The 11,358-nt window shown below is 39.4% G+C and overlaps 1 protein-coding gene across 2 annotated transcripts in view; it reads right to left on the bottom strand.

Annotated features, from left to right (window-relative positions):
* Positions 1-1,531: 1,531 nt before the first annotated feature.
* Positions 1,532-11,358, bottom strand: part of khdrbs2 (KH domain containing, RNA binding, signal transduction associated 2) — a 63,153-nt gene continuing 53,326 nt past the window's right edge. The window contains exons 9-13 of one of the 2 annotated variants that reach the window (XR_013077835.1): positions 10,012-10,108; positions 7,149-7,197; positions 5,107-5,196; positions 4,099-4,163; positions 1,532-1,947 (exon numbers count right to left, since the gene is read on the bottom strand). Coding sequence is in view for 1 of the 2 variants with exons in the window: in XM_076743965.1 (XP_076600080.1) it covers positions 10,014-10,108 (95 nt within the window). In the remaining variant the exon portion in view is untranslated. Of the gene's footprint in view, positions 1,948-4,098; positions 4,164-5,106; positions 5,197-7,148; positions 7,198-8,324; positions 10,109-11,358 lie in introns of those variants that run through there. The other variant, XM_076743965.1, reaches the window with a different exon arrangement.

Here is an 11,358-nt window from a genome sequence, read left to right as displayed (position 1 = left end):
CATAAATAGCTATTTGTAATCTGAATATGGAGATGCATTTAAGAGCTTGTATCTGCATTATGCATTAAAACACTCCCATTGGGGAGAGATTCAGACTCCACTGTTTGTTTGAAGACATTATTCAGGGGATTGGTTTTGTTTTCGTGGAGAGAGAGAGACTCATGCAAGTTCACACCTTGAACTCAAATTGTTGAAAATCACAGTAATGGATGTCGATTTTGTCTTTTTTGGGGGAATATTGTATTTCATGGGGGCATTTTTTTTCCCCCAAAAAAGCTTTGTAATCACGTTACAATATGGTTCAATGGAAGCACCAATCTTACATGTTACGAACCAAAGAGAATCTTGTGCACCAAACCAGCACTATATTTGTGCAGACATCTTGTGTACAAGATGATTTCATTGGTAGAAAACATGGTTAGCCCAGTTCACTTGGTGCTCAGTTTACCCACACGCACAATGCAACACAACATGTCAAAACCTATCATCTCTCCAAAAATAGCTCTAATGAGCTGGGGGGGCACTTTTGTGCAAAAGGGAGCTAAGATCAGATATAACAGTCCGTCTAGAGTAGCACATAACTTCTTCAAAACTGCAGCTCAAGCTATAGTACATCCTCACCTTCTGTCACCTGGCTTAGATCCCAGCCTGCTGTCGCAAGGGAAACTACATGAAAATCATCAAAACGCGTCAGGGACTCTGACTCTGCACATCATTTCATCACAAGTGCTACGCTGGAGAAGAGGCCCTTTTAGGCTCGGGTGATTATAAGCCCTCATTTTCTATTCTGGCTCATCAAACAGCTGTCTAAACAGAGCTGAGTTTGCTCAGGTAGCCGTCCCTGGCTGGGGGAAATGCTGTGTGTTCAAGTTATTACCATGCAGTGTTTTGCATCATTGAACATTTCTGGGTACTCGCCTAGATCTTGACCCACTTTGGTGTCTTTGTGTTTCCAATATTTAGATCAAGTGATATAGAGGAAGATAAATGCTCCGCTGTCTGACAGGCTGTGTGGAGAGTATGTCATGGAGGAGAAGAATTAAACAAATGCCAGAATCAGGGGTGGATGTTGTGATGAAATCAGTCTGCTGAACAATTGAGCAGATTCATGAAATCCCTTCCCAGCCAAAAAGATAAGCAGCGGATGATTTTCTGCATCGAATCGGACTCGCTGGCCCTGCAAGCTGTTCAAGTTGAACATGTCGCAGGGAGCCGAGATGTGCCAGGTTCACAAGGCTATTGATTATTGTTTTGTAAACCAAATATAGATAAATCAGAAAGAAGACATGCATGAACGTTTACTCCAACGGTGGCATGCTTGTAGTCCTATCAATCTCAAGTGTTAATCACTATGTACCATATGTACAGCTGGGGACGGCGCCATTCATCATGACTACCTCTCTGAAAATGACATGACCCATGTGAATTGTGACTGGCAGTGTATTCCGGTAGATTGGGCTTGTAAAGTAGCTGTGACAGTTGCCCAGAACAGGCAGCAGTGGGCTCGACTTGCTTAATGAACTAACATGTTCATGTTGGCAGCACTAAGTGATCCATTTATTGGTGAGCTGGGAACAGACACAGCGTGCACTCAGGTTGGTAATGACAGCAGTCACCAGATGACGAATAAAATAGGTGCAGTTAAGATTTTCATACATATTTCCACTGTTAAGTGTTTTTACTTTAGGTCATAACATAAAATATTGCTATGATAAAACTGAACAGAGCCAAAAACACATTTCTAACATCAGAGGCGAGTTAAAGAGGTTTTTCTGCTGTGAGGACACCGTGGACGATCACCTGGTGTAGACTTTGGTTGAAATGAAAATTTGCTAACCTGAGGACATTTTATCATGTCAAGAAATATTACACTTGGATGCTTTAGCACAAGTTCAAAGTTTTATTATCCACCAGGAATATGACTTGTTGATGTCTTCATAAAACAACCTGCAACACAAAAAAAGGAAGAAGAAACATACACTGTATACTGAGAGCAACAGAAAGAAAGCTAAATAAATGCAAATATCAAGAAGAATAGTAGAACATTTTGGCAAATATGCCGATTTGTGTTCCTGCCAAGAATTTGATGAGAACATTTATAGCACTCTCATGTCTGTGCGTTAAACATGGTGCCTTTCCTTAAAGACTGGAGACAGAGGGAAACAGCTAGCTTAGCTGTGTGTTTAAAAAAAAAAAAAAAATCTGCTCATTAATTAACTCATATCTTGTTCGTTTAATCCTTCCATAATAGAAGTGCCAAATCAACAATTTGTGGTTTTATGCGTCATTTATTAATTATCTATTTCTTCACTATTTCCATATATTAAGCTAACCAGTGTCCAGGCTGTAGCTCCATATTTAAAAGGACAGATATGAGAGTGGTGGTTGATTGATCTCATCTAACTCTTATTTTGTATTTGCCAAAATGTCCAAATTCATTCTATATTATAATATAGAGCTATTCATGTGATGTGCATGTGGTTATCTATCTGAATTGATTCTGAGGATGTATGACAAATGACATTGTGTCCTTGGTGTGTGGTGGTTTGTATATGCAGCGAGCCTTTGAGCCCTGAGTCTGACATTTTGGCTGGGTGCACATCAAATGCAGTGCGGTAATTCCCCTCGATCCACTGGCTGTCTCTTTATGAATCCCCCAGTTATAATCTGTCAACACGCATCTGACACCCAGGGTGACGTTCTGTATGGAGATGCAGCTTTTAGCCAGAGACAATCAGCTCGTCCTTGAGATGGAGATGGAAGGAGATAGACCTCCTCACTCTCACCTCAACCTTTTCAAATGAGCTTTTATCGTCTTGTTAAGAACAAATAGGTGCAATCATTCGAGAAAATAAGGCACTATGCATGAGACTTGGCAACAAAGAGCATGCAGCCATCATTTATTTGTTCACACAGCCGTTGACTGAATTAGCGAGGAGGCCGCAGCGCGTTACAGATCTGAGGTTGTCTCTCTCTCAGCCAGTCTGAACCCAGAAGCAGATGGTATCATTACATGACTGCAGAATGTGTCGGTGGCAACTCGAGTTGTGCAACCTCTACTTTCAATCATACATATTTATACAACATTTGTCTGCTTTTCTTGTCTCATTAGAAGTAAGTGACAATGCTAAGAGAGCAAGATTTAGTGCACTGCATTTTGGGAAAAATGTAGAACTATTCTTGTTCATATTCATATTGTTTCTTGCTGAGAGTTTGATGAGAACACTGATACCACCCAGACGTGTATGTGGTGTTGATCTTCTTGCCTAACTCTTGAATAAAACAGCTTTTTTTGACAATGTTATCTACACTTTGCACATATCACTGCTATAACAAGCCTCAGCTGTACTTTGTACAATACAAATTTGCAAATGTTAGCATGCTAACATGAAAAAATAAGTTGCTGAACACGGTAAGTATTATTATTGCTGCACATCAACATGTCAGCTTTGTCACTGTGACCACGTTTCTGTGCTAGCATTAGCATTTAGCTCAAAGCTCCGCTGTGCCCAACTACAGCAGTTATCATCTATTGACTCTCAAGTCTTGTTTCAACCTGGTTTGTCACCACCATTAATGTAGAAATAGTGAAAGTGAGCTCTGCTGGAAATAACTTCCTGAGAATCCAGAGAGGTATGCCTTCAAACAATCCTGATGCTGAAGTCCAAAGCAGTTACGTGAGGGCCACAATGAATGCTGCCATTAACAGATATTGCATCCAAAAATCCATTAAGAGTGGCTTCCACACTGAGGTATTGTCAGGTTTGATCTGTGTGAATCAGCTTTGTTTACAGTATGATCTGAAAAATGACCAGCTAGCACAGCTATTAAGCCATTCAGGTAGTCCAAAAGAAATGAAGTTCATTTGTTTGGTAAGTTTTAAAATCTTGGATTTCTTTGTCCAAACTGGACTCAACAACAAAAGCCTTTCCAGCAGAGCTCTCGAGTATATTCATAAAAACAGTACGATTCAGGCTGAAAAATATCGAAACAATCATTTCAAATACAAAGTAAACCAGCTGCAAATACAAGATGAGTTACATGCTGGTTATTCTAATAGTGAAAAGTGACAGCTGTGACACACATTCACCTCCTTACCTGTGAGTCATTTGCCATCATGTTTTGTGCTCCATCGTCTTTCCTGTCCAGCTCCAGATTTATCTCTGTGTGGAATACATAAAATGTAAACAGAATTTATCTTTATTTTTTTGCAGGAACAGATGCATAAGCAGTTTCACCAAATGGACTGATGTGAATTCTATTAAGACGGTTGTGGCTGCATAAACAATGTTGCCAAAGGTGATAAACTTGGCAGACCAACAAAATAAACAGCTGCCTGTTTTTTATTAGGCCTGGGGCTGCAGCCCACCACTGCCTAATGGACAAGAATCACTGTGGATCCATGTGTGGACTAATGGCACAGAGATGTGAAGACAGCTGCAAAGTCTTTAAGCACCTCAGACTCCATTCTTTGTGCAAAACAAGAAAAATATACAATGAGTAATGACTCTTTTTTTGAAATCCATTTGTAATCCGAATGTGAGAGTTTTATCAGTGGCATTCACTTTCAGAAAAGCATCAACATCCGTGGCAAGCTTTGGGATTTCAGCTCTTGGCTGGTTACGAGCTGGCGGTGGGCTCGTTATGAAAATGGATCTGAGAGTGCTTCTGGCAACGGCTGCATGAACATCACTGGCATACACAGAGTTTCCAGCAGCACTGATCACTTCCAGCTCATAGGTGCAAATAAACACGAGAGATGAGTTTTAAGAAGCAAGTCACAGAGCTTTGGACAGAAAATGCAATGATTCCTGAAACGTTTTCTTTAAGCCTGGTGTTTTCTTCAGATTTATTTAATACTACCGATGTAGCTCATTGCTGATCTACAGATAATAAGGTATCCTGAGAAATCAGCCTTGAAAAATACACTGTGTGACGATGTGATCTATTCACGGAGCGAAGACATCTTGTTAATTTTGCATTAAGTTGACACAGTATTTTTTCTTCATGTCACCTCATCAACCAATCTTTCCAGCTCGGTACTAAGGAAAACTGTCGACAGCTTGATAGTTAGATGCTTTATGGAGACCAACTTGAAAGACGTACCAAGCTATACTTTCCTGACTGATGACAGGCCCCGAACATGTCTGAGTACAATCTTCAGTCCTCTGGGAGCAGATTCCTGTGCCTGCCGCTCTGGAAGGAAGCACAAGTACAAGTGGAAAATGCTTTTTTGCAAAAAGGCAAAGGGAGCATGAGTCATGTTGCAGTACTGCAGAGTTAGACTATATAGCAATGAGGCTGTCTAGTAATTGTACAACTGAAGAGCACTGCAGCACAGTAGGATTTCAGCAACAATGTATAGCTATTATTTGGCAACCATGTTGCAGGGAAAGCAGAGGCAAATGGTTTTTTATTATTTTTTTTTTTTAGAAATGTGCTGTACGCCGTTCAGGCAACTGGCCCATTGTTATATAATATATATGAAAAAGACGAGTGGAGACAAATGGAAAGTGCCATGCTGTTATCCCAGTTTAAATGCTGCATTTGTTTCAGAAACTTTTGATGAAAGTTCTTTCATTAAATCTCGAGCTATGTTGTTTCAGCCAAAAACAGATTGTTCCTCCTGAACTTGTTCATTAATTAAAATAGTGTTTCTTTTGCAGAAAGCGATCTCTTTTGTTTCACGAGCTCAGAATAACTTCAAAGCACACACGGTGCCTCTTGAGACTGTAAAATGTTAGCTAAAGTTTGCGACTGACTATTGACCGACTCTTTGTTCTTGATTAAATATTTCTCGTCACTAAGTGAAGCATTAAATTCAGTAAAGCCTCCTCTAACAAGCTGCTCCAACAAATGTCCTAAACTCCACATTTGTAGTGTTCATGTGTTTCATTTGATGAAAACAGATCAGATGGTATTTAGTTGGTTTGAAAAGAAATGACTTAAGCTCTGACAGTTGTCTTGCCTGTCTCGATCAATCCTATTAATATGCTTTGCAGTCACAACCACAGTCCATTAAGACTGATGACAACTTGGTGGGTTTTCTGCTAATAAATAACAAATGTGCTATATTACAGGATAAGAAAACTGAAATATAATGACATTTCTGTGCATGCAAAAAAAGGAAAATCATAACTTTTCACAGCCTCACAGGAGAACTATACCTATAGCAGCAATACAAACAACTGTTAATGCAGTATGGTGCACTTCTGGGTCAGCTTTGTTCATAAATCTTGTTATGTATTATCAGTACAAGTGTGCAATTACGGTGTTATGCCTTTGAGTACATTTTCAAAAAGAACTGCACCTTTGGAGAGAAGAAGAGCATGAATTATGAATAGGTCAGCAGGTATCTGTCCGTAGGGATTAAGTGCGGCTGTATTTGCACGGCTATAAAGGTTGAGAGAAACATACACACAAATTGGATTCATTACAGAAGCAGCAATGAGGAAAGATGCAAATAATGGGTGCAGAAGAAATGAAAAAATCACATTTGTTTGACAGAGAAGAAGGCACGTAATGGTATGTAGGTAGAGTAAATATATGTGTTTAATAAATGATCTTCAGTTTGTTTTTCTACATTCAGTATGTATAATTCTTACTGAACCACACTGCACATATTTCTTTTCCACCAGCCTCATGTCGTACTCTACTGTTCTACAAATCAAATGATTCATTGATCACTTCGCAGTTTTAGTAAGATTTTGTTTCCTTTATCCCTTTTGTTTCCATTATTTTAATTACATGTCTACATGCTTTGTTGCGTTTTTAATGAGGTGTCAGAGTTATAAAGACTGCACACTGGAGCACTTGTGGTTGATGTAAATGAGCTTTAATGGTGGATTCATGAGAATGTGCAGCGAGATGGAAACTATATTTCAATCCTGTAACAGTGTGCACACAGAGTGAGCCATGAGAAAATATTACACTCAATCACAAAACATAAATGGACAAGTTCAGCTGCAAATCGATTTAGCATGAAGACAAACAGGGGCTCATTAACACAGGGGAAGTTTCAAAGTGTTGAAGTCAGAATTTAAAGCCTTTAAAGCAAAGTCAATCAAGGGGGCCAAATGAGCTACACCTGCTGGGTTTCTGCTAATCATGTCTCATTTCAATGTTAAAATGTGAAAATATCCACTCACCTGTTACCTCCCTCTCTGCTTTGACCAAATCACACAATTGTGTGTTTATCTACAGGGAAAAAGAAGGTACGATAAAGAACATGTCAATCCACGATCAATGACGAGCGACAGACTGACAGACTGCATGCAAACTGTGGCACAGAACAGTCACTACTTTCCATCACTGTGAAAAAAGTAAACCAGTTATAAATATTGTGAAATTTTATGAGGAGTTTTGAGCAAATTTTGGAAATTTATTTAGATCACTGATGTGATTTTTAGTTTTCCGGACATTATTTTAGCGTCTTTTATTAAAACGTGTTATTTCTTTTAGCACAGTTTAGCTGAATTCCTTATGGATTATTTAGTTTGAGATATGAAGGCATTTTAATTCAACAGGCATTTATTTGGCGTTAAACAGGGCAGGTTTACTTTTTTTTAAGTGGAAGTTAGCATTTGACGATTAAATTTGGCATTATTGTTATTCGGGTTACCTGCTTAGTGTTTAGTCTTCCTTTCAGTCCCGTGATCTACACTCTTAATGAGAGCCAGGCGTTCAGGTGTACTAATCACAGAAGAGAGTTCAAATGGCTAAATGGACTTCAGCTTTGACGTTTAAAGCACGGACAGTTACAGTGCATATGCAGCTTTCTCAGGTTAAATGACAGAAATGCAGAAAGAGGTTAGCAGAGACATTGATGAGTCGCAGATAAAGACACTGCACACTGAGCGCACTGTTTCATTCAGCAATAACATACTATAAGAGGGTGAATATCTACAACCTGTATGGTTCATTATACTCTTCACGAGCCAGCTTCAAACGCTCAGCGTATCTGAGACACTATTATGATAATATATGAGGACTTCTTACCTCTTTTAACTCCATATCATTCTCAGAGTCAATCAGTGTCTGTTTAATGATGTAAAACTTCAGAGAATGGATTAAGAAAAGAAATGTATTAGTTTCTAAGTAAGGAAGTGATCAAAGATTCAAGGACGATTGAGGAGGAATATAATTTATTTAAAACATGTGCCATTTGGAGACAGGTTGGCGGACTTTCTTTATGAAGCGAGTTAGCTGTTACCTGAAAGCACGTGTTAAAAAAGCTCGCTGTCAGTTATGTTTCCAGACTGCAGAAAAAGATCCCAATTTATAGCTCCATCGCCACCTATTTAGAGAGTCTTACACACCGTGTTCAGGTTTATGTTGTTTTTATTAAATGCTTTATGTACAAATACAGATTACACACAAAACAAAGCACGCATTATAAATCACACACTGGATATTGCTGATTGCTTTCAATCCAAACATTTTTTTTCTTTTTTTTTCTTTTTTTTTTTGCACGATTACGATCTCACATCTTATATCATTTAAATCACAATATGACTTGGTCTAACTTTAGACTGCGGTGTCAACCCCAAGAACGTTTACCATGAAGTCGTCACAGTTTCATATATCAGTTATGGGGAAACTTAATTTAGATTTCTGAACAGGTCTTCAGTTCTGGAAAAGGTTTCCATCTGTTGCCTTTAACAGAGTTTTATCAGGTTATTTATGTTGAGAGCAGCACATGTTTCTCTGTCTGTTACCACAAGAAAGATTTTTGCAATTCATACAACATGCTAAATCCACAGCTGGAGTCAAACAGGAAGTGAAGCCTCTGCAGACCAACACTAATCTGCAGAAGTGTCAAGAGACAAATTAACCACAAAACTGCCATTACTTATTCGTTTTTATTTATTTTTACTGAGCAAAAGTGATGAACACATTTGTGGAAAAAAATGTGTCTTGAAGAGGTTGGTCTAAATCTCACATTAAGTTTTAGGGTTTATGTATTAGTCAGTAAAGATCCACTTAAACCAGAGTGAGCTCACAGTCAGACCAGACAGTGAACTGTGGAGGAGGGTGATGAAGGGTGAGAAAAGATTATTCTAAATTTGAAGTGCAGCATCACATTTGCTCTGCAGCTCTGACTGGTTGAAGACTCTTCCAGCCTGTTAAGTCATCTTGGAAGAAGTTTCACTCTAAAGAAATGCTAGTGTACTCAGGTAACTGCATGGGCAACTAAAATGAGAGAAAACACAGACTTCTGCTTGTCTCGTGTGTCTTTTAGTAAGTGATAGTGGAAGACAACTGACATGGGATGTCTTGCGATGCCCTGACAATAAGACGTTTTCTCTTTCCCAGACAACTTTGACGATGTGCTCTGTGACGCTGACCCACAGCAGCACAGAGGACTGTACACATAATGAAGGAGAAGAGGAGGGATGTTGTTGGTGCTGTGAGGGGGAACAGTGAAGGCACCTACAGCGTCCACTTCAAGAGAGTTGTGACAGAGCACAGCTGTGATTGGTCGGTGTCCAACGGCAAGAAATGCTGACTCTGTGTTTGCCTAATCTGATATAGTGAGCACCTTGAGAGGCAAAAATACACTATGAGTAAACCTTGATAATGACTGCATTAAAGGCAATAAATGGAAACTCATTTGTCAAAATATGAGATGTAACTTACGAGAAACAATCAGCAGTTTAGCGTCAGAACAGAAATAACTGTTTTTTGGGGGGTATAGAGGTGCAATGAAAGGCATTTAAACAGCCAATTTTAAGAACAACTGTCCTGTACATGGATGAGTTTCTCTTTTCATTTCCTCTCTGTATTTGTCCAAAAATGTCTCTGTCCTTTATGAATAAAAAAGAAATCTGAAAACTGCAATGATGTTAAAGTTTGAGGATATATCTGCTTTATGGGGTTATGCTTTATTTCAATTTCTGAAGGAGACGAATAACAAAAAAAAAAAAAAAAAAAGCAAATGTTACAACATTTTATGAGGAATTTATAAAATATAGAAATAGTTTGAAATTGGAGGTCACATATCTGGAGCACCTTCAGTATCTACCATAGGGATGTTTTCTGTAGCCCCCTCTTGTCAGCCGTAAAACTGGGGCTTTGAGACTGGGACGGGTGGTCACCCACTCCTCCTCTGCAAAAGACAGTCAAACACAGGTTGTAGAAAGCCGCTGCATTCACTGTGCTGGAAGGGTCATGTGCTCAGGTATCGTACACTATCCTCTCACAATCCATTTAACCAAACACAAAAAAATTCATGCGAGCAAATTCTGTCCCAGGTGCTACAGAAGCGTCTCGCCACAGAAAATTAATTTCATAAGCTCTTTGCCCTCTGTTGGACCAATACTGAGATCTGACTGTCAGCAGCTCCTTCCACAGCGCCAAATTACATAAAGATGGCCACCGCTGCTGCTGCATAGCACATTGCTCTGCTTCCAAATAAGAAAGTGTTTATGGAGCAGAAAATCAAATCATTGCCCCCTTGGTTTTGGTTTGGTCCGACCTCAACACCCCAGTGCACAATTCATTGTGCTGAAAATGAATGAGCCTGCAAACCCGCTGTGGCAACCAGCTTACTGCCGCCATCCTGTGTCAACCTTGTAATTCTACTTTTGGTGATTTTAACATTTTTTGCCTTAATTGACGCTTTACATGGTTTAATTGATGGTTTGGGGGAAATGCTTTTGCTCATGAAAGCTTGTAAAAAAAAAGCAGTTTCCTAAACAGTTGCTGCTCTGGAGATACAAGATTTTTTTTGTGTGTGTGTGTGTCTGCGCACAGCCAAAGTTACTCAGCCGATAGTAACAGCTTTTCTGGAATGAGCCAATGAAGGCACATATCCAAAAGGCAAACACTCCACCTTTACAACGGGCATTGGTGAGCCCCCTGAGCTTCCACTGGCACATTTACTGTTCTAGTCAAATGCAGCTTGTAGCCAGGAAGGTAGGAGGGGTGATGCATGCAGGAGCGGCTCCCTGGGTGAGGATGATTAGAAGTGGGCTGGAACCACGAGGCTTTTTCCTTTGTTTCTCTGCTGTAAAACATCTTTTAAAATCAGAGAAGCAGCATCCAGGTGTTTGTGGCCAAGACTTCTTTCTTGACAGGAATGAATTCAAATAAGATTCATGGATGTTTCTTAGAAAAATTGTTTTTAAAATCCTGCATTGTGCCGACATATTTGAGCAATTACCTTTAACAATAGAGGGACATTGCTTGTGAAATATGACTGTCTTAAAGTCAGGTACAAGGATAAAACTGGGAAACATTTCAGCAGAAGGATTGTTATCACACACTGAAGGCTGCTGTGACAGGAAATGGCTGCAGCAGTAACTGTATTGTTGCTACTAGATATTTTAAAATGCTTGACTTTCCTACAGTGTCGAG

This window comes from Chaetodon auriga, chromosome 11 (assembly GCF_051107435.1).
Source record: "Chaetodon auriga isolate fChaAug3 chromosome 11, fChaAug3.hap1, whole genome shotgun sequence".
NCBI classification, from domain to species: Eukaryota; Metazoa; Chordata; class Actinopteri; order Chaetodontiformes; family Chaetodontidae; genus Chaetodon; species Chaetodon auriga.
The sequence above is the reverse complement of the archived record's forward strand: the minus strand, read 5'-3'. Positions and strand labels throughout refer to the sequence as shown.